The 27,155-nt window shown below is 41.0% G+C and overlaps 1 protein-coding gene across 6 annotated transcripts in view; it reads right to left on the reverse strand.

The window, feature by feature from the left end:
* Nucleotides 1-27,155, reverse strand: part of KCNIP1 (potassium voltage-gated channel interacting protein 1) — a 454,549-nt gene that overhangs the window by 14,671 nt on the left and 412,723 nt on the right. For 4 of the 6 annotated variants that reach the window (XM_074916124.1, XM_074916126.1, XM_074916125.1 and 1 more), the window contains one exon: nucleotides 4,534-4,658. The exons of 1 other annotated variant lie outside the window; for it this stretch is intronic. In XM_074916124.1, the coding sequence (XP_074772225.1) occupies nucleotides 4,534-4,635 (102 nt within the window). In that variant the 5' untranslated portion in view covers nucleotides 4,636-4,658. Of the gene's footprint in view, nucleotides 1-4,533; nucleotides 4,659-12,944; nucleotides 12,961-27,155 lie in introns of those variants that run through there. One more of the 6 variants, XM_074916129.1, reaches the window with a different exon arrangement.

Below are 27,155 nucleotides of genomic sequence, written 5' to 3' on the forward strand. Positions count from 1 at the left end.
GCACAGAGGAGAGGCTGCTGCTGCAGGCACTCCCCTTGCAGAGGCAAGGTCTCCTGCAGCAGTTTTGGCCATTGTGCCTGATTAAATTTTCTGAATTTCCACATGATCCTTATTGCTTCTGATGCTCCATCTGGAAGCCAAATGAAAGTCTGCATCAAGCCTCCAGGAGTGCTGGGGAGAGGCAGTGCTGACATTGGTCAGCCTGTTTAGCTCTCTATAACTGGATTGTTTTCAGACACATATGCTAGTACCAATTCATTTGCACTTAATTGATCACAATTTTGTTTTTATAAGAGTCAAATAATGCTCAAGAGGCCTCATTAGTCCTACAGTACTACTTAATTCAGCTGACTCGAAAGAAATCTCTCTTGTGAAAAGGAGCAGGTAAACTCTGTGTCAGTTTAAATTCCACTGAAGATAACTGAAGGTTTTCTCATTTAAGAAAAATTTCTTGGTAGTATGAAAAAGCACGGTCCTTCTACATAACATTCATAAGGTCTTCCTTCAATGGCAGGGGGTTAGATTTAATTTTATAACCTATGAATTCTTTTAAAATGTCTAACAACAGTGAACATTTTTTTGTATTGTTGTCAAGCACAGAAACAACTCTTTATTTTCAAAAAGCTAACCATCAAGCATTGGCATTGACAGCATGAGTCATAAATTTGAATATACCCCCTCAGACTTCTTTTAAAATTTTAACATAACTTCTTTTGAAAACTACAAAGGAGCTGAACCCACATTAAAAACAAACTAAACCAAAAGTTGCACTTGGTATTCTTTCTTCTGCTGGAATCAAAAATTAACTTCATTGATTGCTTTCAAAGATGTGCAATGTGGACAAGCAGGGATGAGCAGCAGAACTGAAGTGGGGCTAAACATAACCTGCCCATCAGACTGTTCTCAGCTAACCTGGCCAGCACATGAAAAGGAGTCCTCAGGGGGTCCCATTTTGCTAAATTAGAGGTATTAAGTTAGCTGATGACAGCCAGATTCTAATGTATTCTCCTTCAGGATCCACAATCCAGATTTGTGTCTCTAAGCATTCACACATCCCAAATATGTTGTTTCTCTTACTACACTCTCTCAGTCTGGAGATATTTTGGAGGTTACAAAAGTATCAGAACATTTCTACTCCCACTATCACTTTAGTCTCCAAAACCCTGATTTCTTACAGATGATTGCATCTCGTACTGCACTCCATTACAGATTTGTTAAAATATTCACACTAAGGCATGGTAAGAACATCTACAGCCCATCAGTTGAGTTGTCTGTTTTCTGATTTAGTATTAGAAAATTATCCCTTGCAGCTAACAATCATTTCCCCTAACAGCACAAACCCTCCCAAATTGAGCAAAAAAAGTCCCATAAAAATTCCAACCCTTTTAAATCCGTACACTCAATTCCAAAGAATGTAAGTCATTAGAAACATGCTCTAAATGGGAGGTATTGAATTATTGAGCTCAAACCTCTGTCATTGTTGGTCACTTCACTCATCATCAATTTATCAATTTTAATCTTAAAAATAGTTTCAAATTCTTCTCCCTCCCATTCTATAACTGTTCCCCAAATTTTACTCCTCTGGGGAGTGGAAATTTTCTTCGAATTCCAGCCTATGCCTATTCATAGCCATTTTGTACCCGTGCCAATATTGCCTTTTAGCTCCAACAATTCTCTCTCCTGATAGATTTATAGATGGGAGGTATCACATTTTGTTTTGTTAAGCTAAACCAAGGCAAGATCTACCAAAGGCTCTGCCGGTTTTTGCCGCCTCACCTTGCTTTTGCAGAACCACAACCAAAGGAATCAGACCAAACACCTTACGTTAACCTGGCTCCAGTCTGACAGCAGCTAACTCCATGCTGCAAAACAGACTATTCTGCATAATGCAGAATACACCTTGGGGGCTGAGCTAACCGCTAAAAGTGGACTTTTGGTCCTGGCATCAAGAGATTTTGGAGGACAGCACCCTTTCATAGCTGGAAAAAAAAGCTAAAGGCAAAGAGAGGGGGCACATTTTGCCAGGCAGCAAGGACACTGGCCTGGTTAGTGTGCTCTGCTTCTCCGGAGTGGCAAAGGATCTGAATTCAGTGGAAGCCTCCATCAGTCTGGTGCAGAAACACCAGACCTGACCAGTGACACACTGGGAAGAGACTGGGAAGACTTGGAGTGGGGAAACTTATTTCGGAGACAAAGAACAGGAATAAACGCACTGAGAATTAGGACCCTGGTCAGCTGGGCACTAGCCCAGAGGCTACCCCAGGCTGTGTTGAACTGCCTTTGGTCAAACACCATCCGTGTTCACAAACATGGAACCCTCAGCTCCTGTGCCAGCAGCCGGGCCCAGCGGGGCCTCCTTCTCTCTGTGTCCATTACAAGTGCCTGCAAATGGCTCTGTGATTATCCAGGTGTTGCCTCATGATTAAACAGGACCTGTGCAATCACTGAGAGCAAGCCGTGAGTACAAACCAGAGCGAGGAAAACGACTGTATTCCCACAGGGATTTTGAGTCTCCAGATGGCACTGTAACATCATCCCAAAAAGCAGACGGTTCAGTACAATAGCAAATATGGTAACAGCTGAGTCAGTTTGCCTGCTGTGCATAATTACTCATCCCATTGAAACCATGATTTACAGGCTACAAATGCTAAAGCTGCCCTTTCGTTTCAATTTAAACCTCAGATATTAAAGCTTCATGCATATTGTGCGCATAGCAGCTGGAGAAAACCAGACTGCTTTGTGCTAACGAGCCGATACAAAACACGATCTTGCCAGCACTGTCAATTAATACCAAGACCTTTAGTGAGATCTTTGGAAAGAGTTTAGGTCATAAGTTAAATGCACTTGTCTATCATTCTTGCCCCGGGATATAATCCCTCTGTACTGCAAAGTGATAGCAAAATGAGGAGGGGCAAGGGGTAAATGTGGTATCTGCTGAGAGAGCGGCAAGGCTGCCTCTGGTTTGCACTGCGGCTGCTGGCACAGCCAGCTCCTCCTCTCGGCATGGAGCAGTGCTCTCCCATACAGGGTTGCCACCAAACACAGCAATACATAAGGCATTTCAGAGGTCTTAGCAAAACACAGCAGATAAGAACTAAGTTTGGTCTCCCACAACAGGCAGTCATGTCATATAATACTATGACATTAGTATGTAAACTGTTGTCTCAAAAGCCACATGATTTCTTGCTGACTGCCCAAAGCATGAAGAGGTTTCAGTCTTCAGCGGTTAGAAAGCTTCACACATGAAACAACCTCCTACCTGCAGCAAAGGCTGTACAAATACAACACATGCATGAAACAGAAAAATATAGCCAGCTGAGCTATGCCTTGGCCTGCTTAGCTGAGCAGTGGAATAAAGGATGAAACCACCAGACTCCTTGGAGAAGTCAAGTATGCATTGGAGATGTGATTCAAGCAATTTTCAAGAATCTGTCAAAAAGAAAGGCCCTTCTGTCCAGCAGGTTTCCCTCAACACTGCCTGTATTTAAGGTAGCTCAACTTTTTTTTTAGCAAGTTTTTACCCAATAGACTCTCTTTCCAAGAAATTTCTGCTACCGTGACAGTAGCTGAAATGCTGGAGCTGTCCCTGCAAGACAACTTAAACCCCACACTGTTTATTGAGCTAGCTCAATACTGATCTATTAATCATCTTAAAAACATCAGCTGGCACGAACCACCTGGGTGACTAAATCCAGACCCTCAGGCAACCACGTAATGAGAGTATTCATTCTTCAAGGTCCATAAAACATCTGCTCCATGTAGTCTCAAAATTCCCTATCTGTTTCTATTTATTATGATGAGTCCCTAAGAGGCAGCAGCAGGTGACCTAGAAGCTGATGCTCACGGAGCTGCAGACTCCCTGCTACCAGGGAGAATATGGCTGGAATGGCAGTTCACAAAGACGAGCGTGGTGCTGTTCTGTGTACGCAGTCATGCCAACTGGCATGGTTCCTGCTTTCACCTGTATCTGTAGCCTCTTATCTCCTCAAGTCTTGATACCCGTTTACTTTTGATTTCCTTTTGGCTCCAGCCACTCCAGCCTTATTCCTTACTTACGCAGGACCTTATAGTCCTAATGTACTCTAATAGCATCGTAGTACAAGAGCAAGATTTCTCCAGCTAGAGAAAGGACAAAAAAACCTATCCTAGACAGCTAATCACAAGTGAACAGTACCGCTCCCATTAGAGCATGAGGAACTGACAGCAAGAATTAAATAGTAACCATAAAAATATTTTCAGGTTATCCTGGAGTACTGGCACAGATGAGGAAATTGCAGTGCACTTACTGACATTTGGGGAACAAATTTAATGAGAATATTATGTGCTGAATATTCATCCAAACCCAGTTTCAGGCAGATTATGGTGTCATAAATATTAGATGGAGAGGCAGATTGTGCTCATTTTGCTGTGGTAGGGGAGATCTAGCACAAAACTACTAATGTTTAGCAGGGGAATGATACAAAATGCAGCTGAGCAGTTGAGGCTGGTGGGGACATACACACTAGACTCAGTTCACTGCAGTATTGTTCTTACATTTTTAAATCCTCTGTAAAGTACTTGAAGTTCTCTTTTAGTGAAATTGGTTTGTGCTTCAAGCTGTTCCAGTCCTTCAGGTCTATGGCACACTGTAGTCATTTCTAATTCATCTTCAATTTTATCTGAAAGAGAAGACAGGAAAATACTTATTTTGGTTGTTACTTTTGCTATTAACATGACGGATAGGATAGACTGGATTTCAAGAGCAACAAGAGAAAAAAAGAAATCATCAACAGAACTGATCCCTGTAACTGTTTTCAACTTCTTGAAAGCAAAATAAAAGCCACATGAGTAAAGCAATAGCTCATATTTCTTACTGGGCTGCCAATTAGCTCCCCATTCACAAAGTCGAAACTGGTGGTGAGAACAGAAGGGCAGGCAGCAGACACGCAGCTCCAAAAGGCAACACCAGATATTTCTTATCTAAATATTGAAACAGTGTGGAGGAACAGGCCTTCCAAAAGTACTAGCTCTAAATAAAGCTGTGCAAATACAAGTAAGAGAGCAGACATGCTTAAACATATCAGACAACGACATTATACCAAGGGTAAACAAGTGAGGGAAACTCTTCTGTGTGCTAACCAAAAAGCTTGCTATAGAGACATTAAAGGTCACTTTAATCCCAAGAGAAATTCAAATTATATCCACGGTTGCTGGAATCTGGAATGAATCCAGCCTGCATTTGCATGGACTTTTGGGGGAAACAGGTAAATGTGAAAATTTTTCTGTGCATTTTATTCAAGAGACTGTTCTCCCACGAGGAACAAAAATACTCGAGCTGTATCGCATTGTGAGAGTATTACCATAATCTCACCTCTTTTCTGGTGCATGTTTTTACCTGCCACACCTATTTCCCCAGTAGTGTAGGTAATGCCCAAACATATACAGATGCTTAGTGTATGTCAGTTTGAGATTCTCCCTTAGTGTATGTCAGTTTGAGATTCTCCAAACGTCGAGGACCAGATGCAAGTTTCAGGTGATATGAAAATCCCAACTATATTCAGAAGCTGCTTGGCCTAAAAGCTAACACTCCCCTTATTATCAAAACTGCACAACTCATGCCCTGAAAAAACGTTTTAGGTTATTTGGCTCAAGTATAATACAGTAATTCCGACTGAAAAACAAGAAACTTGTGGGGAAATGGAGTCACTGAATAGATGAAAGGCATGAATTCATAGCAAACCAGCTCAGTAAAAGAACAGGCCAGACTAAAGCTGTATTTTTGTAAGTTAATTAATTCTGTACATATTAATATGAACATTATTAAGGGAGGACACACATCAGTGAGTGATAATGGTTAATTAACATTGGCTCATTGTATCAATATTAAGAAATCAGTTTGAAATACTAGTGAATTTAGCCATCCTCCTAATCTACTGTGTCTGGAGCTTCTCAGTCAGCATTTGAGGGCTCGAGCAGTGAAAATACATGCATAAATAGTGTGCTCAAGGTACCTTGCACTGCAAGGGCAGAAAGGTAAGAGACTATAATAGCATGGGACAGAAGTACAGTATCACAACCGTTTATGATACAAAAAAAATTACTGAACACTGGCAAGTGGACAGAAGAAGCCTGAAGAAGACACCTTCTCCACACAAAGGGAAAGTGAAGAATCTAGAAATTATAGCTCCTGTTAGGAGATGAAAAGGGATGTCTGCTACAGGAAAAGAACAGATAATGTGAAATAAAGGGGAAGAAAAATACATATCAGAAAATGAAGGAAGCTGTAGGAAGAGGAAAAAGTGGGGAAGAAATTCCTTAAAATGAGGGAAGGAGAATGAGTGGTTGAGAAAAGGAGAGGAAATCCATTTAGAAGGGAGCCAGGTTAGAGAGACTCATCACTAATCCATACGTTGTATAGAAAACACCTTTTTGTTTACCTTTGGTTAACGGTAAGATACCTAAACCCCTTTACAAAATACACATAATCCCAGACTCTTCTCCTGCATTTCCCTGCTGTCCCCCAGTGCAATAACCAGTTTACACATAACCTTGACAGTCATTTTGGTTTTCCATAGAAAGCCATACATTTTGTGCTGTGCAGCATATAAGCAAGTTAGGCTTTGAGAACAGTTAAACTTGTGCGGATTTTCACTGACATTTCCTATTGATAGAGTCACTCTACAGTTCTTTACAACTTCAGTCAATGTAATATACAAGTATAAAATACTGACCATCTAGTCTTTATATCCTATAATGTACTTCAGTGGAGAGGGAAAAAAATAAACCTATGCAAACTCGTGTAAGTAGTCAGGCTACTGAGGGAAGTCAGCCTATTGAATTACTCTCATACTTAGATTAATTTATGCTCCTACAATGGTTTCTACAGAGGCAAGAAAGATCTGGCTGACCAAAGTCACACTCTGCAAAAGCATTTTGATATGACTATTTTCCTGGGTATTTTATTTGCCATACACTTTCCTCACCTCCTTCTTAAGCAACCAGCTTTCCAAAACACTTACGGGATTTTGTGTTAATGTTCTAAAAAAATGAATAAAGAAAAAGGTCTCACTCACAGAAAATTTGCTGTATAGCTCCATGCGAGCTTTAAAAAAATATGCAGAATTACAGCTCAAAACTCAGTTACTTGGTTTATCCAGATGTTCTTTACATAAGCAGACCAAAAATTAGGGTCTTGAAATTATTTTTAAAAAATATTCTTGAATAAAATACTACTTGGTGAATACTGCAATTTAATAATGATATATTGTCTTTTGACAGTAGTGGCCTCACTCAGTGAATCATTATTTCAAAAGAGTGAAATTCATCTTCAGCTTGTCCTGCAAGAATAGTTTTTTCCAACAATCAGTTCATGAGCTTTGGTCCCACAGGGCAGATATTTCTATGTTAAAAATAAGCCAGATTATTGTTGTAGATTTGATTCTATTTCCCATGCTAAGAAATGTGGCTCTTTTCTTTATAACAAACTGCAGAAAGGAAATTATGAAAAATTCATCCCTTTCAAAGGGACACTATTTTTTCTTTCCATTCTCTATTCCAGAACCAGCATTAATCTCTGTCTCTGAAGAGGATGGTTCCCTGTGGGTTAATCCTTTCATCTGCTACCTCTTCTTTTCCCAAGGGAAAGATTTTGAAACTTAGCAAAAAAACATGTGAAGCTTTAGATCTGTCCAAGGGGGCACTCAGAATTACACCAGACCAGCAATTTTCCAGTAAACACACTCTAAAAATGGCAGAAAATTGTTCCTTCAGTGGAACATGCCCTGATGCAGCAGAGCAATCCTGGGCATTTCTTGAAGTCTCACTGCAGAAAATAAATACAAGGAAGATTTATTAGGTCATTTTGTCTATTGCTTGCCAACAAAGAGCTATTTTCCATGGTGTTTCATGATAATATCTGTTTTAAAAAGATAAAACTTAGTTTAGCAGTAACTACTTCCCATTAACAGGTCTCACAGATCAAACATTCCCTCCCTAAATCAGGTATGTACATTTAAACTTCTCTCGGTTGTTATCCCACATTCAAAGATTTCCCTTCAGCAAGTTCATCCCTCCCACAGGTCCGCAGTGGGCGCAGCACAGAGAGCTGAGCCGGGGGGCACCCACAGAACTAAGGACACAAACTGCTCTTCTGTGCAAAACCATCGTTTCCAACTCAACGGTCCCCACCCCCCACAAAGATATTTTTGTCATTATTTGTTTCCTTTCAGTGTTTACTCTTAGCTCAGCTCTTTCAAACCTTTTTCTTCCATTCTCTGACACCCTATAAATTAACCATAGTAACCTCGGGCAAAAAAGGAGATTGTTACTTCCTCATCTGCCCTTGCCTTTTGTTGTGTATATTGTATTTCCTCTTATTTACATTTTCATTATCACACTGGCTCAGTCCCTCCCAGCTCTTCAGGGATGCCACTGTATGAAATATGAGCCCTTGCATTTATAAACACTGCAATTTTATTAAACTGAAACTCACTTTATGGTAGTGAGTGCAAGCAAAAGTGTATGCATGTAGATACACAACACACAAAGTTTTACCAGGAAAACATTACGTTAAGGTATTTCATCTAATATCATGTTCTTCCTCAGTTTTGCCTTGTTTACAGCTTGCTGAATGCCCTGAGATATTTGAGCATGGGCAACAGGCATATGTCACTGGTTTAAAGTTAATTTTCTTCTCTTTCAATTTGCTAGTGCACAAACAGAGCTAGGGACTGGCAGCGGGCACTGCAAGGATGCGTGTGGTCACCTCCCCAGCTCAGGTGACACGTGTGACCAGCTGCTGTTGCTGACAGCATCTTCTTTGAGCTGAAACTAGGCCCCTGTCCTGCTTGGTGGAGACACTTGCCTCAGGGTCTGGGTACCAGACAGCTGGTTAGTGAGAACTTGAACCTTAGCAAAGAAATCCAAAAAGTTATTGTTCTAGATCTCAAAGCATGATTGTTTTTTTTTGTTGGGTTATCTGTGCACCGGTTAGGTGGACTCAGTAACTAAAGCAAGAGGTTTCTCCTGCTTGCAAGTACTGACGAATTATAATTTATTCTCTCTCCCCCCCCCCCCCCTTTTTTTTTTTTACCACCAGCACTTGATGAAATCATCCCTTGATTAATCCCTTCCATGCCAGACAGCAGCAGCGAGTTGTGGCCTAAATTTAAGATTGCCTACACTGTTTAGCTGGTGCTGAACATGCTTGCACATTTGCTTAGCTGTTTTTCTTGCAATGTGTTTAAACCTGGAGGAATGGGAAGTAGCACTTTCTGATCTAGAATTTGTCTCTGGCCATATTTTTATGGTTGCTTTAATAGTGGGGTATGAAGTCTGGGTCTGGTAGAAGTGCCTGTGGTAATCTTACTTCAAAGTATGTCCAGGTTATAATAATTACTTAACTGCATTTTTGTGCAAAACATCATCTCTATTTGCTTAGCCCACAGGATAAGCACATTCTGTATGTCAGACAAAATAAATAGTGGCTTCACTTTACAAAGAAAAATAATCCTGACATGCTTGCATGTACATGCATATTTTATGGATTGTTGCTAATGAAAGATATTGTATTTCATTTCTTTACTGCTTGCTCAAGAGCAGAGAATGAATTTTCATTAGAGTGGATCAATATTTTAACTGAATACACTTTGGAAATTACTTAACGAGGCTTGCTTTATACATCCTTTCATATTTGTTCTAATTTTACCTTTTGTTATCTTTAAGCTTTGAAGATTTCCATACTTAGACTGCCTGCAAATGGTCCTGGTGTTTCACTGCTGTAAACTTTGCTGAACAGATTTTGCATTTCTCCAACTGATAAACTGGAGTAATTTAAGCCTGTTGACGTAAAAGCTGTCTTGTGTATCTACATGCCTACAGATGAAATTGTTTCATCATTGAGGAAAACAGATTTTTAACCACAGCTGACTACTGCCCTCCATCACAGAACCAGGCAGAGGGACCCTTACCCATTGTTAAAGACAAAAAATCTATTGATTTTGAAAGGAAACAACCTGCTCCAATATTTCAGTTTTCTAGATCATTCTGTTCCATGGGACACAAGCACATTTATCTGCCATGGTATGGAAAACATTGTTTCATTGTCAGTTTATCTTAAAAAGGCACAGGTAATGTAATGCACATCCAAGACAGCTGGAACTGAGGAATCCAATTCCTGAACGTGTCGAGACCCAGTTAGACACTTGCCAGCACTAGCAGCACAGGGCAGGTGATGTGCCACAGCCAGCACAGAAGCCGAGTCCTAAAATCCTCAGTTGATAGCCTGTCTTCTAGCATTCGCTCTAGCGACCCATTTCCATGCAAAAGTGCTGAATCAACGTTCTTCTGATCCAACAATCCTTTCCTCATAAGCAGAGCAGATTAAATTGGTCACAGGCAATGCCAAAGTTGTATTTGTGTACTATAAAATAGGAAACAATTCTGTGTTATTTACCAGCTGCTTTCTTGGCTCTGGTTTTGAACAGTCATTGGGCCCAAATTTATTAACCTGCCCATCTTTCCTCTCGCTGGCAGCTGCCTCTACACAAGCAACAAAAGCACAGGATTGGTTTCACAGGGCCAAACTCCCCTGTGAAACACAAGAAACATCAAACACCTTTCCCACAGTGGCCACCTAAAATATTGGACCATTTCCAACCTATGTGCCTGGCAAATGAGCAATAGCAGTGTCTCATTACATCGTTAGGGCTGGCCAAGGACAACCCAAGGCCTAAAACACAGTTTAAAGGGAGGGTGTAAATGATGATTTAATAAAAATGGAAATGATCCTGTCCCCAAAGGCCGCGAGGTAAAACTGTGTGACGCCAGGTTCCATGGCTAATGGGAGGATTTTGAAAAATTTGCTTATAATAAATTCACTTTTTGTTAAAGAAAAAAAATCAAGATGTAAAATACAGCTAATGTGTCCAGTGTTAATTGTAAAACTGACAAGCATTAGATGAAATGGGTAATTTTACAAATACAGCAGAACGGGATTAAATTATGTACAAGAATTATAAGACTGCATCTTATTTTTATTAAAAAAACATTAGCTATATTTTAGGAGCAAGGACCTGAAGAAAAAAATTTAACTCTAGTTTATCCATGACATCTTTGAAATTAATCTCCAGACAGAATACTTGCATGGGCAAATCGCGCAGGAAATAGATCCTGCCTGTGGGAAACCATTTGCAAATATTTGAAAATTTCATGAAGAGAAATAACTAAAGGCCTGAGCCCATAAATGCTCATTACGGCAGAAAGTTATGGGGATGAGAGTCAGGTGAGAGCTGTATTACTGATGCAGACCCCGCACACTGGCTTCAGCGTTCCCTCCCGTTAGCGTAAGCGGGAGCTGTAGGAAATACAGCTTTTGTGAAGTCCTTGGAGGTCCGTGATTCCAGATCCCTGGGGCAAAGGCAGCTATCAAGTACAGCTTCACTGTCTGGAACAGGCAGAATACTTCTGTGCAGTTCCATGTGCTTCCACCAAGACAAAAAATCTTAAGTGTTAGCCTTTAAGCGACCCCATCTGGCAAACACTTGCAAATCAACAAGGCTGGCATGGCAGAATGACAGCTCAGCTAGAACTTAAACACGTGTATGAGCACATCTGTGGGTCCTCAAAAAGGGTTAAGTAAAATCTGCTCATGGCAAGCATCAATAAAAAAATGGCACTAAGATACCTACTGATGTATCAAATATTAAACACATCTAATTAAAATTGAACAGTCCTTTATTAATAAATTATTATTATTATTAATATTATTGCCTGGCTGGAGAGATCAATTTTGAAACCAAAGGGACTCTCTTCAGCCAATAAACCAAAAAGGAATCAAATGATTTTTTGACTCCTTCAGGTCCATTTTCACCACTAAATCAGCAACATCAAATTCATTACATGGTCAAGCTTAGCAAGGTTGTTCTGCCTGTGTGAACCTGCAACACCACGAAATGTAAGCCAAAGCTACATGAAAATCCAACAGTTTATAAAATTCTGAGATTTAATTAAAAAAGCAGAATTTTAAGATATCTTGGCTAATCCTTGCAGTGATCTATGCAAAATGTACGAATACTTTTATCTGCCTCTACACTCCTTTAATTAGTTTCACAGTTGTACACAGGGAAGCTAGAACAAGGTTATACGCTGAAAAAGAGCTGCAGGAGTAGTCCGAGGCCATGGGTATTTCCAAAATGTCTTTCTGGCACACAACTAAGACCAGGTACAACAATCTGAACATGAGCTACACTGTATTAAATTTGACTGTAAATGGTACTTCAGACGCTGTATTAAGCTGACTCATCATTAGAAATAGCTTTGCTGTGGCCGTTCCCAGGGTAAGTGACAGCAGGGTGTCCTTCCACTGCACTGGACCTTACCTGGGACAGCACTTTCTTTTCAATTTTCCTTGCACATTCCCACCTATCTGTAGCAACACTTATATGGGAAGCAACCTGTCAAAATAGGTGGAAAACCACTGAAAGCTTGCTGGGTGCTTTGCTGCTTTTCCATGGGGATGCTGCAGAACACGTGCTTCTGGAACAAGTGCTTTCCTCCAATAGCTGCTGGAAGGTGAATTTGCAAAAAACTCTCACTAGAGAGGTTAGAAAAATCACTTCCCCCTGTGATTTTTTGAAAATTCTCACTAATACCATCTCATATCTTTACATGGAGGATACCTGAACTGCTAAGTACTTGACTGAGCATGTCATGGGATAAGGCACTGCACACAGAAGGACTTGGAGGTTGAACAGAAGCTGGGACTGCCTGCATCGGAGGCGACTCAGCCACTCCCCAGGCTGCAGCCTTACCCAGGAACTGGGCAATTTTCAAGCACTTTTAGTTTTGTTTGCTGCCAGCATGGAAAGTGAGAATAACCTCATCCAGGGGAACCTGTTTCCTAGCTTAAGAAAACTTTTGCTACAAAAATTATATGACCAATAGAGTCAAACTGGTTTAAATTTTACCTCTCTGATACACGTAAAACCATCGGGCAGGGTCTAGGAAAAAGTAAGAAAAAAATTTAACAAAAACAATGTGACAACCATACACAGCTTTGTCTTTTGTTAATTTTAAGGTGACATTGGATGTGTTCTGCAAGTGCTACAGGGTCCCCTTTCCCAGTGACTGTAGGATTGTTTCCAGGTGTATTTTTTTTTTTCTTTCTTCCCTGAATTGCCTCCTTCCCTTACCCCAAGGGGCAGGAAAGGAAGCCAGAGCTTGCTGTCCCCTGCACAACCACGAAACCCCGGCAGCACATGAAGGGAAGCATGCACAGAGCCATGCACCCATGCAAGCATCCACACATCCAGCAAGATAGCAATGCAGCAGCCATCCTAGCAACTCTGATAAGGGATAAGGAGGACTTCCATGCAATTTTTGAAGCCTGCTGGGGGCAAAAAGAGAGGCCCACAGCCTTCTGCTTCCTCTCTATAGATAGCTCTTTGACAGCTGTAGAAATAAAAAAAGTGATTAGTAAGAGTGAAGAAGTCTCAGGTGGTCTGGAAGACCCTAACTGGTGCTCTTTGCAGTCACTTCATTTGCAACATGGTCATTTTGTACTATCCTCATGTCCCCTGGGAGAAAATTTCATTAGCAAATTAGGTTAAAAGTAAAAAAATAAATAAAAATTAAAGATGTGTATGCACACAAGAGTTTTGGTCTGAATATTACTACCTGTTACCCTACCTCCAGCCTGGGCAGCTCCTGCCCTCAGTCCATCTGGCATCTGTTCCCTTCATTTCCACGCAGTCTGTGCCTCCAGCTGCCCAAACTTTCCTAAACACCCTCTCACCACACCAAGGGCGCTGCAGTATCTCGCCTCCTGCTGCCCCAAAGGCACCAATGAGCCCACCTGGTTCCCTCTACCCACCAGCCAGTGCATTTTACCCCACAGATGGTTCATCTCTATGTCTCCAATGGCCACTAGGATCAAGTAGACACTAAAACTGAGTAGTTCTCACTGCTGCTTGTTTCTCAGTAGAGGGAGTTACAGGAAAAGCAGTGTATGAAGACTAAGCTCACACTGCACATGCTGCACCAGTCATTGCTTTTCTCTGGGTAGACAGAGATTCTCCAGCTAAATCAATCCAGCAGCCAATCTCTGTAAACCTTCATGGTGCCCCTGAGCAAGCTATGACCAACTCAGGGCCTGTACCTGAAATCTTAATGCTGAGAATTTCCACCATGAATTTTTAAAAGACATTTAAATAATCCTCATGCTCAATACTTTCCCATTAAATAAAAAATCACAAATGTGTTCAGAAGTAAATATACATTTTCTTTCTGGCACATTTGAGAGGGATTCTTACAGGCATCACACGTATTACAAGAACATTAAGCTGTTGGAAAGGTTGAACCTCCTTTCATTATTCTCACGCTGAGCTTTTTACTTTCAGCTTCCTCTTGACAGATCCATAACTAGATGAAATAAAGAAATCTTTGGGACTGGATATAAAGCTGGTGAAGGAATGCAGGAAATTTACTCTCCATTAGAGAATTTAATAAAGTATCTGGCTGCGGACAAAACTGGCAGAAGTAGATATTAGCACATGGCTTCTCAACAGCATCACCCACACAGTGACAAAATGCCCGGTCAGATAGCATTGCTGAGTCGTGATGCTTGGCCTCCCTAACTCTGGTTCAACTCTTGTGAGCCGGAAGAAGGAACAGTTAAAGAAAAAACCAAGACTCACACAAGAAAACCACAGTGGATGCTCCAGTTGGCTGCTGCAGTGCAAGAGCAATAGTGATATTGAGGACAATCACATGGGATATCAATAACAGAACTGAATCCTGAATGACTGACTTACACAAAGATATCATTCATAGATTATCGACTACAGATACTTCCACACTTTCCTCTTTTGAACGGAAACATCAAGAATATTTCCAAAGAAGCTGGTCTCAAAAGCAAAGAACCTACAAACAACCACGCATTTAAATCGTGTACGCAGACCACAACACACGCTAGACACAGAGCAGTACATACTAGGAGCTTTACTGAAAGCATATAAAAACAATTAGTAAAATTTAATAAACTTCACTGTACCACATGCAGTATAATCACATTACTTTTTAAACTTCTTGATCCACCGAGATAGGTTTGCAATAAATAAAGAGAATGAACAGGTTGCCTAAAGAGGCCCTGAACCTCTGCTGAAGCAAAAGGTGTTGAACCATTAGCCAGGAAATCACCCACTGCCAGGGAAATCCCACTTTGCTGGGTAACCTGAGGACAGGAAGAAAAAATCTCCTACTTCAAGTCTAGTAAGGATAGTTCTAAATTTGCATGTTAACACTAGCTGCAAACTAATTTCCATTGATGAGAACAAAGAAATGTAAATGCAGTCATTAGACAAAGCATGAGAATTGTCTCCTGATTTAGTAAGGGCAAAAATCAATTAATAAAAAGAGCTAGAGTACATGGAGAGAGGTCCCACTGTAAATAGGGGGCTTGAAAAGATATGCATTAGAGATGATTAACAGATAGCAAGAAGACAATAGATGTGCTACAAAAACCAGGAAGAGGATCTATTTTTCTGTATTGGACAACCTTGTGGGTTATCAAAACTTTAGACTGTAGATAATACCTTCTGGATATAAACAATGTTTTCCTTTTTACAGAGATAGAAAAAAAGCCCTTAAAAAAAGAGAAAAACAGAAACAAGCTTCTTGTAACAATATGTTCTTTTTCATTGTATGAAAAACTTCAGAGAGTCAGCTTCAAGGCTTCAACTGAAAATTAATTCCCTTCCAGATTATTCAAATTATAACTAAGAGGTTTTGGTTCACAGTCTATAATTTTTATTTAACACTGAATTGGTCTTTTTTGAAAAATAGCACTTTTCAATAAGTTCAACAGAAAACTTCTTAATCATCTCAAATTCATATGCTTATGTCTACTTAGCATATTGAATAGTACAAATAGGAGAAACTACAACATTGTTACCACCACTTATAAAACCTCTTCCTAAAACATGTAGAAGCAATTACTGATGACTAGATTACTTGTTATCTCTTCCAAGAGGAGTCTTAGGATTTTTAAGTTATTTTCCCCTAAAACCCCCAGGTTAATGGATTAGTCTCTGGGCAGTAAAACAGAGCAATTTCTGAGCAACTACGGATCAATGAAGAGGAAAAGAAATTGGCAAAAGCTCAGTTCATCCTTTCTGAGGATTATTTCTAACATGCTAGTTGTTTGTTTAGAAGCAGCAGGTAATGGCATAGCCAAACCATCAGGGCTGTGCGCATGACATGGGCCTGCCCACCTGTACCTGACCAAGGTGAGCTGCAACAGAACTCTACTTCTTTTACCATATAAAACCAGTTGCATTTTTCAGTGTAATTTGACTTAAAATATTTTCTTTCCTTCACAGCCTAAAAAAAAAAGATGAAAGAAATCCAAACACAAACCTTGCAGGTACCAAAATAAGATGTGGGAAGCAGCAACAGAAAAATGGGAGAAAAGCTTGAATTTGCAGCTACATAAACCTACTTCAGCAGTGGCATGCTAGTAAGATGCTTAGATTTCTGCTCTGACATCTGCATGGCAGCATTTTGTGCCCATGGTCAATCCTCTGAAAGTTCAGAAACTTTCTGAACAACAGTAGATTTTATGTCATTCTAATTGTGCTGCCTGGGAAGCCATTATGTACTCCAACATTAGTGTTTGACTTTGGTCCTATTATCTGAGAAAAAACCATGGCAGCTAGTATTTACTTCAATGCAAAAACTAATCCTGTTGTAGAGCAGAGTGCTGGTACAAGGTAAAAAGATCTTTTTGTCTTACTTGGAGGAAACCAGAGTACTGGAGTGCTATAGGGTGTGATGGGACATTGACCTGGCCAGGGGTACATCTGCCTAGGTCTCCTGGTTATCAGGAAGGCTTTCACAATCAGGAGGCACATTTTTTTTAGTCTCTAAACCAGACTAGCTGTTTGTTTAACAAAATTAATTTAAAGGAACTCAATAGAATAGATATAAAAGGGCTTTATGTACAAATCCCTCACTGCCAGACATACTGATGGGAGGGTTCCTTAGCTCCAGGATTGTTTTCAGCCAGCTCTGATGTTTTCACAGTTACAGGAGTCCCACACAACCTCTCTACCCTCAGAGAGAAATAAATTAGTTTCATAAACTTTTTTTTTTTTAAATATTTGCGTTAGAAATATTTTGTGAAAAAAATATAATATTAAAAACATTATAATATTATTTATTTTTGTGGAAAAAATACTGTCCTGTAGTTGCATCACACCTGTTATGGAGGTGGCAATTAAAAGCGTACAACAGGAGTGTCTTTGCCCTTGGTATGCTCTATTTAGATCAATTGAAAAACCCTCAAATCATGTGATCTGCTGCTTCTCTGAGTAGTTGAGGGGGAAAAAAAACCCAAACCAGTAAAGATCTCTGTACCTGCCTAGTGGTGGTGAAGGGCAACCTGCATGCTTGCTGCAGCATTGGAAGCAGCAAAGGCTGCCAGGCAGAGCTGCTCCAGCTCCTACACCTCATAGAGGGAAACCCCTTCTTTCTCTCCAGACCTGAGCAGCACTGCCTGCATTGTCTGCTGAAGGCACCACTGGCTGGTAATGTTGAACTGGATGCGGCCCCCTGCTTAACCAGACTCCCTCTGCCCCACCCCTCCTCCTGACTTGTACAAAGAACCTCTCAGGATGAACAGCCCCTTTTTTTTGTGCTCTTGAATCTTACTCACTTTTGAGTGATCTTGTGAGTAGCACAGTATGAGCACATTTCATTTCTCAGCATTAGTCCTTACTGTTTAAAAAGACACACTTCCTTACATTGTCATAACACAGCACTTCACACCACAAATAAAGCTTCATGTTACACTACCCACACTGGAAAGTGAGAAGCATACTCTTGATTATTTATGTGCTTTGTAAGAAACTGTACATCACTTAGAAATGAAACAAGATATTGAAATGCCATTTGGTAACACACCAATTCCCAACTGAAAAGAAATGGAAAATTAAAAATATTTTCCTACTAACTTTTTATATAGTTGAATAATTTTTGTATGGTTTGTCAAACAAATGTATTTCCTGCAATACATATATTTTACACGCCATGGAAGCTGGCAGCACTTTCCGTTTTACTCTGTACATATGTAAATATTCAATATGAAATTGTGAATACATTCAGCATCACTTCTTCAATTCAACTTCAAACATCTCTGCACAAAAGACAGCTCACACTGACATACAGTCACCTTCTGAGAGTAATTCTATTTGGTGTGTTTTGTTGGGCTATTAAAGGCTATCTCCCCCAAGTATAGACAATCTCAATGCAATAGATGGGTATATAGCTTGAAGTCTCTTAGCTCAGTGTAGTTTGGACACAGTTCTCGGTAGCATCTAATGAGTTACAAGATGTGCTTATTCCCACAGCAAAACCTTGGGACATCTCCTTGAATGTCCTTCGTGGCAGGTGGGCAGCCTGGGGTGTGCCGAGGGGCACAGACGCCATGTGCAGAGCAGCACACACACACAGCACTTTGGAGAAAGTCTTCAGCGCTGCAAATCATCCACACTGTGCTCAACCTCAAAAGCTCAGGGCCGGGCTGGAGTTAGGGCAAAGGCACTCCCCAGAGCTCTGCCCAAACTATTACCAACACTCCTTGTGTGTTTTGCAGTGTCTTCTGTTGTTTTCCAGAAATTATTTAGCTGCCCCAACAGCAATCAGGTCTTCAGTTCGTACAATTTTTTTCCAAATCATCAGTAATGAACTTCACGGGAGAGAAGATTCTCTACTCTGTCTCAAACAATTTTATATCCATAGAGGCGCTGAAAATGCCCGTCGGAAGAGTTAATCCAAGGACAAGCACCGCAATCAATCTTCTTCAAACACTAAGTGGTACTTAATAAATTATGTCTACAATTAAACTGAAGGACTGCAAGGAGACAGATGATGAAGCTTTTTCCCCACCCCCTTGAAAAAAACCCAGCCTCAAAACCCAACTCTGCTCCTTTTCAGATGCCCTGCAGCAGGAAACCTCAAGCCCACCAAGAAAAACCTCCCAGCACATTAATGGCCTTGCAGCTGAATTCACTGTAAGCCATTTCCGTTTAGGGGAATCAAAAAAACCCAAACATTAGAATACACTGTTCACCTGAAAGAGGAGTTTTGCAAGACTTGCAGTATTTTGCTGGAAACATGAACAGTTTATGCAAATCAGTTCTTACATCCTTAGCAGGACTTGGACTGCAGGGCCCAGGTATTCAAAAAGAGGAATGTCTAACACAAATTGCAATGCAACCCAAAAGCTGTCTTGCTTGATAGCACTGATAGCTTCTCTCAGCCTCCTAAGCATGATCATCAACAGCACCGGCAGTGTTATTTGCTCACAATAATGCATTACAACCAGGAGCGCTATTTCACAGCATTCAACTGCTTATGAATCTCTCTCTCTCAGCCCTGCTATAGAAACGAATTATGCCTCAAGTAGCTCCTCAGCAGAACAGGAAGGAGTAAAGACAATTTGTAAAGCCTCGTCAGTAAAACAGGAATAACACTTATACAGCCAGACACGCTTTCCTAGTGCTCCATGCAAGTCCCCTCAACTTCATTAGCACTCAGTTACTGCATATCTCTTGTTACAAATGGGTCTTTGTTCTGTGCTGTCCCAAAATCAAAGCTCCACTCCAGTTACAGCAAAGACTCTATAAACTAGAAAAACTGCAAGTCTTGAGATTTAGGCAGTGCTTAAAGTACAGTATTTGCTCCTAAACCACTCCAAGTACTTCAGAGTAATCTAAGGAACGCAGTCAAGAGTAACACAGTGCTGAGGCCAAAAGATGACCAACAGGAAGAACTGAGGGCAAGCATGCATTTGATTAAATAAACACAAAAACCAGTGACTTATCTGATGGAGGTGCACCATATTCTTTCACTATATTCCCAGAGCTACTGCAGTGTGTGCTGCTGAACTTCCTTCTGACTCTAGCACTGGTATAATAAATCAGGTTTAATAAGGCTGGTGTTACATGAACACATTTATACATCCACTGTCTTATCCAGAAAAGTAGACATGTGGCTTCTCAAGCAGAGAAACAGTTGTATTTCACGCCATGATCAACAAGAGCCATGGATCAGCCACGTAAAAAAGTCTAATTGATGCCTGCAAGTTGAGGCTTGTAACAATTAGTGATAAGAGAAGCGTTCCATTATACCTTAAATATTAAGAAATTCTTTTACCAAACAATGTTTAATTTTGTATTTAACAAGGCCTGAGTGATTAAAATGTACAGAGAAAATATGCTAAACTTGAGAATAGATAAATCCTGGCAGAAATGCTCAAAGAAGGCAGATAAGAAAGAACAGCTCGACTGGACAACAGAGTTGGGAAACATCCAAGTAGAAGAAATTGTCCTCAAAAGACTCGTGACCATAAAAAGGAAATAGGAGAGCTAACTTCCCAAATGACCACCAACGACCACCCAAGACCACCATGCATGCGTAGTACAGTTTTGCAACACCAGCATTATGTAAATGTAACAGACAGGCAGAAAGGTGGAGACTTCTTGGAAAATGTATGAATATTTATGTCTTTAAGTATGTAAAGGATGAACTTTTGTTTTAGTGTATGCACATTAGGTGGAATGATCACCTGTGCAATAAAGAATGCCTGCCTTCTAGAACTCCAAAATGAGTCTTAGAGAGTTCCTCTGCTGGCTTTTATGGTAACATAATCACCAGAAAGAGCAAGACTCAGGACTAATACAGCAGGGAAAACCCCAGCTAGCAGAGGGTAGAAAGCATTTAGTCTACCTTACTAGCATCAGCCTGAGAAAAGCAGAGTGAGCCCCAGGGAGCAGCTATGAACCCACGTGTAATGTGGCCACTAACCTTTCCAAAGGCTACACCACTAACTTGTCCTGAGTTATCTGCAGTATTTCATAGATCAAGCTGAGCAACCCAGGGCAATTTCCAAAAAAAAAAAGAGATGAGCATTCATGAGAAACACATTAATTCTGTGACTAGGCTTGCTCCTTTTCAGGGACTTTCACCTGCTCAGGCTCTGTAAGAGAGCTCACATTACAGAGTTGTTTCTGTGCTGCAAAATCAGGCACTCTCTAGATCTTGGGCAGGTGCTGAACTCCAGCTAGCAAGAATCTTTTGCTGTGCAAACTAGCAGCAGAACTAAAGCCAAGTACCGACCTATCTGCAGACCAAAAAAAAAATCAGTATTCTGAAAAGCTGCAGTTTTTGGCACATCACAGCCTAGCACCATGTGCCATGGGAATAGCCTTTCAGCATTATTCAGGAATGGCTGTTTTGGGTCAGACCAAAAAAATCCATCTAATCCCGGGAAGAAAATAAGAACAAGTTGAACACGGAGTGATACTCCTGAGAGCCCTGTCCCAGACTCCGGCAATCTGAACTGAGTGTCCCAGTCCAGAGCTGATGTCTTTGTATACGACATAACACAGCTCTTTAGTAAGTTTTGAGCCCACGTACTTTCTTAATATGCACAAGTGCAACATAACATAACAAGCTTACTTGCTGCAATACAACGTAACCTGGATAGCACTGAGCAGCATCACAGAGGATAATAACGTTCATGGCTGAGACCTTTACACCACCCAGCTGAGCTCACAGAGGGTAATTCCCCTCCTGGAGCTTAACTTGATCCTGGTCTCTATCAGTTATATTGGTGATCCTGAAGACAGGGCCCCACCATTGCACAAATACATAGTAGAGACACTTCCTACACCAAAAGTTAGTCATCTCAACAGGAAACAAAGCATAAAGAGTGTTCTTTCCCTTTTAGCTGTCAAGAATGTGTGTTCAGAGGGGAGCAGAGGAGTTCTGCCTGTGCGCCAAGGCTGCGGCATGCCTGGGCAGCTCTGACTCATGAGCCTTTGGCTTACAGCTGCCCCACTCGCAGATTTGCTCAGTCTCGCAGTGAGCCCAAGACAGAGCTGAGGTCACTCTGAGATACCTGCAGTACTCCCTGGGTAGAAGAAGCAATCTAACATTAAAGGTCATAATTTGTTTGGGGTTTTTGTGGGGGTTCTGTGGGGTTTTTGGTGGGGTTGTTTTGGGGTTTTGGTGTGGGGTTTTTTTTGTTGTTGTTGTTTGTTTGTTTTTAAATTGGTCCCGAGTAGAGATGAAGAAAAAAGAAAAATGTTCACACACATCCTATTTCCTGAAAATTTCCTATCTGGCTAACTGTAATGAAATGTCCCTTTCCCCTGAGAGTTTAATAGCTGGATACATGACAGGCAGCAGCAGGGAGGCAGCCCCAGCCTCCAGTGAGGGGCACAAAGCCCCACATCCTGACAGATAGCAGTTTTGCAGAAGATGCATTTCTTATTAATGGGTAACTAGTCCAGTAGAAAATTCTTACCACAGCTACTCAGAGCACTAATCTAATAGCTTAAACATATGCTATCCTTTTACTAGACTGAAGTTTAGATCAGCAATTAATACTTAGAAAAAAAATTTAAATTTTGGAAGTCTCCCGCACATCTTTTGGTAAGGTGCAGAGAGGGCAAATAAAAGAATATGGAGGCAGCAATCTCCTCAAAAAAGTAGCACCATGCCACTGGCCTTAAGCGGGTTCCCCCACCCTGGGAAACGCAGGGTGAGCCAGGACCAAGGCAAGACTTTGATTCCAAAGCAGCAAGGGAAAAGAAAAACCATGAGAATATGTCAAGCCATCAAACTGGGATGCTTTTTCAGAAGAAATATCAGAAACTCTTCAGAGGGTACTTAATAAATGAAACAGACATAGGAGCCTTCTGAATTACAAATGAGGTAATCGAACTTTTTTTTTTCTTTTTTGGAATGGGTTATTCATCAACAGACCTCTGATGAGCCAAGACAATGGACTTATTCTCTCTGAGAAGAATTATTGCTGCCAATGTTTTTTTTTTTTCCTCATTGAAAAGCAAATCAGAGTTAAAGTCCCTGATTTATTACTGCACTGATTTCCATGAACATTGGTTTGCTCTAGCTTTGAGTTAGAAAAAGGCTTTTAGAAGAACAATAATCAATGAATATATAATGTGGGGGAATCAAACAATCAGAAATAGTAATTAGTCCAGTGCCTAATTCAAGGACATGTTATCCTTGGGTTATTATGGAAAAAAATAGAATTTTATATTTGTGCATTCAGGTAGGTTTTAACTACAGCATAAAAACTAAGTTGCTTTCCCCCTCAGAGGCGCCTTTTTTGAACAGGTGGGATTACATACAGCACTGTGCAGAACTGACACAAGAACTAAACAGAAATTCAGAAGATGAAGGTGAATAGACAACACTGCAAGGACAAACAATTTAAACTTCATAAAACCCTCATAATGGACACTCTCAATCACACACACAGTGTTTAAGGTCATGACTGCAGGGGATCACAAAGCTGCAGCTTCTCCTGAGATTTCTTTATTCTGGAGTGGGACTTCTCACCTGGAGAGAGAGAGAACATGTGTGTATATGTGCGTGTGTGTGCATTATCTCCTCATCGACAGCCTCGCTGTGCCATCCCAAAGGCATGCCAGAGCTCAGTTGCTGCTGGTGGGAGTATCTAAATGCAGCCACAGAGGTGAAAGAGCGTGGCAGCACCTCCCAGCGAGGACAGCCCACCGTGCTGGGGCTGTCACTGCCCAAGGGCCAGATGCTGCTGCGGGCAGGTGCTTCCCGGTGGTGCCCCATGGCCATGAGCCACCCTTGGGTGTATGAGCAGCTTGGGTTGAGCTCCCAAACGCAGCACTGAAGTTCTCTGGAATTCATATTGCTTTGTGGGAGATGTCACTCTTCCAAAGATGATGTTCCAGATTAGGAAAGTAAATTAAAAACACCCCAAACTTATTTTCCACAAAAGGGAAGTCTTGACCATGATTCAGAAAACTTCATTTTGGAAAATCTTTCAAATTTCATTTCACACAAATGTTCACATCCCATTGTAATACAGCCAGAAGCCATCTCCACCTGTACCGTGTTTGTGGTCATTTTGTCTCAGGCTATTTACAGCGCACTGGCTCTTTGCAGCTTTTTCTCTGTTAACTTACCCAGTCCCATAATTTTTTACTTCATTGATGGGAAACCACATAGTCAATGAGGAGAGCTCTAATGTATGTATGATCATAGCCAGGTACCTATACTGGAATTCTGCACAATGGAATTTTCACATTAAAGATCTTTAAAAAAATTAGTCATTATTTCTACTTAGCCTTAAGTTTCAATTTCTTACAACCAGTTTGTTTTTTAAAAATAAGCTTTACTTGGGTTTTGTTTTCAAAACAGAAATATTTATTTTCTAAAGCTGAAAACATGTGTGGGTTTGCTTGCATTTATTAAAAAAAAAAAAAAAAAAAAGTATTTGGTTTGGTTATTAACATGCACTTAATCCTGTTTGGAAACAGCAGTGTGTAAAACAGAATTTGTCATATTACTATAAAGCAATGCTAGCATCCCCAGAAGGACAGAATTTGGGGGCAATTTTCCTCGTATAATAGCACCACCATGCTATGGCGATTCACCTGTGCAAAGACTAGAAAAAGTACAAATTGTTTTGGTCCAGGCAGAGTTGAGGAGTAAACACCCCTATTAAATAAGCACACTACAGATCCCATCCAGATTAGCCAGTATTACCCAAAAGATTACTTCTTTCCATTTCACAGAACTGCTGTTTAAGTTGAGCAGATTGCTCCAAAAATGTGAAGCATAATTAAGCAGAACATAAATACCAATTAAACTCTATTTGCACAGAAGAAACTGCTCAAAAAATACTGTTCCGATACAGATCCAGATTTGTCAGTAGGACATGAAAAAATTTACTGAAATGCATTTGCTGATGTAAGAAGACTTTCTGCTGAAATACACAGTATGCAACTGTGGGGGAGCTGACAGCATCAAACCTGGGTTACAGCTCCAGGACAGAGAGCTGGCAGTAGGCACAGGCTGTGTTTCTGTAGGACATTGTTAGAGGGCAGCACCTACACCTCTAGCATTTAAGTGACTGATCTCAGGCAACGTATGGAGATCACCGATAGTGCCTGGACTTCTTGTTCATAAAAAAAAATTAGCATCCTAATTTCTGGTTTGCCAAGAAGCTAAACAAGAAGCGGGTCTTTAGAACACTAACATAAAGGGAGAGTGCCTAGAACACCCTTCTGCCACTAGTCCCTCTTCAAGTACAGCCTGCATACCTCTTCCTGACTCAGAAATAGAGCTGCTTTAGTACCTATATATTCATTCAAGATCTTCAGCCACATACTTAATTATTGTACTTAAGCATTTTGAAAGCAGAGAGCTATAAATCTTGCTTTTATACGTACATACCACTGCTCAGGACCAAGGGCATTCGGTCGCTGAAACTCTTCAACCAAATAAATGTCAGTTCCTAATGTTAATTAAAAAAATAAGGAAAACCCATCCAACACACTTTTTGGAGTTAGTAAGACTCTTACGTGAAAGCAATAATTTGTTTCAAGATACCCAACAGAGATTTTATTTCCGTACAAGGAATCCTTTTGCCCTGGCCATACCTGGTGACGCTCCCAAGAGCAGCTGTTTCAGCCAACTTGCTTGGCTGCTAATCTCTCCCCGTCATCCCAGTTGCTCTTTGCCCCTCACCTTCCCCTGTGCTCCTACCTCCGAAGAGCAGCATGAGCACCCTCCAGGCTGAGGGCAGCCAGTTTCCCCTGAGTCACCTCTGAGCCGCTCTGCAGAGGAAGTGATCCAGAGCACCATCACCCGCCCACTCCCGAGCATGGCACCAGGCTGCTCTGCAAAGCCCTGGTAATCCACAGCCATGGGTACTGCAGGCCGCTTCAGATTTTATATGGGGGCAAAGCAAATCTCACTGAGCGTTTTGATGCAGTTTTAAGTGTTCAGAGAATTAGTAGGAAACCATTTAAAACACATCCCCTAGGAATGACATAGGAGTTTTATTAAGAATTAATAAAAAGTGATTTCTTTCCATTAAGAGGTAGCACTCGGGGAAGCAAACATCTTCCAGCTAAGCCTTTCGTCTCAGTCAGGAGTTCAGGTCCCCATCCCTTTGCTCGGCAGACTGCAGTGGACTGCTGAAACCCTACGGGTACCCATCAAGTGGTTTAACACAGTGAGGAGATCCCTTCTGGAAGTGCCCTTAGCCACTTGTGCCTTTCTTAGAGTGAGTAAACAGAAATACATGCGCAGTGTAAGGTTGTAAAGATTTTCCACATGGGTTTTTATGTCCCACTGAGAAGCATAAGAATTGGGGTGGGGGGTGTGAATGAACATGGACACACAACACAGACAAATGGACAACGAAAGACCAGATACATGGGTACCAAGCAGTAAGCAACCCCATAAAATAGGAGCTAAAACCCAAGCCTGCCGCACATATTGCGACAGATCAGTTTGCTATGGTCAATATACCAGCACCATATATCGAAGCAGGTGCAGAACTGAGCTAGACCTCCCTAACCTCCCACACAGGAGCCAAACCCCACAAGCAGTTACCAGCCAGACAGCAAAGCAAACAGGCAGGGAGCTGAAATCCCAGCAGAAAAGATAGGAAGGTTTCAGGAAACAGACAATTGCTTAATAATTTTCAGAACTCGGCCCAGCTAGTGGTGCTGGGAAACCTCAAAACTTTGTTCCTGCAGCAAAAGGTGCACAAGCATGAAACTTGCTTCCATTTTTCTTTGTCTTTATTCTGCTTCTCCTGGCAGGGCAATACAGAGAGCCACAAGGCTCATCACCGTAAGACACACCCTGCCTAGCATGGAGCTGCAACCAACTACACACTTGATGAGTCGCTGTGAAGTCAAAATACATTATTACTTAAAACGTCACCATGCTAAAAGTTTGAACCTTTAAATTCCACTAATTTGTCTAAGGATCTTTCTGCTTCTGAAACATAGCAGTTTTCAGACTGGAAGAGAAAGGCGATGAGGTTTATAGCTTCCCAGGCTGGGGCCTGGCTTTGATCAGCCCCCTAAAAATACTGGTAAATTCAAACATCTGGTCTGTTTTCAGAAACCCACCAACAGAGAGTGATTTGAGGCTAATAAACACTAGTGCTTGTAAACACTGGAGCTGCTCTGGTTGACAATGTCTGAGGACTTCTGCAGGCAGAAAACAAATACACAATTGAGAACATAACCAATGCCAGAATGCAGTTTATTAAATTTTCATGTTGACTCTGATTACTTTCATTTAGCAAC

Source organism: Athene noctua, chromosome 12, assembly GCF_965140245.1.
Source record: "Athene noctua chromosome 12, bAthNoc1.hap1.1, whole genome shotgun sequence".
In the NCBI taxonomy this organism is placed as follows: domain Eukaryota; kingdom Metazoa; phylum Chordata; class Aves; order Strigiformes; family Strigidae; genus Athene; species Athene noctua.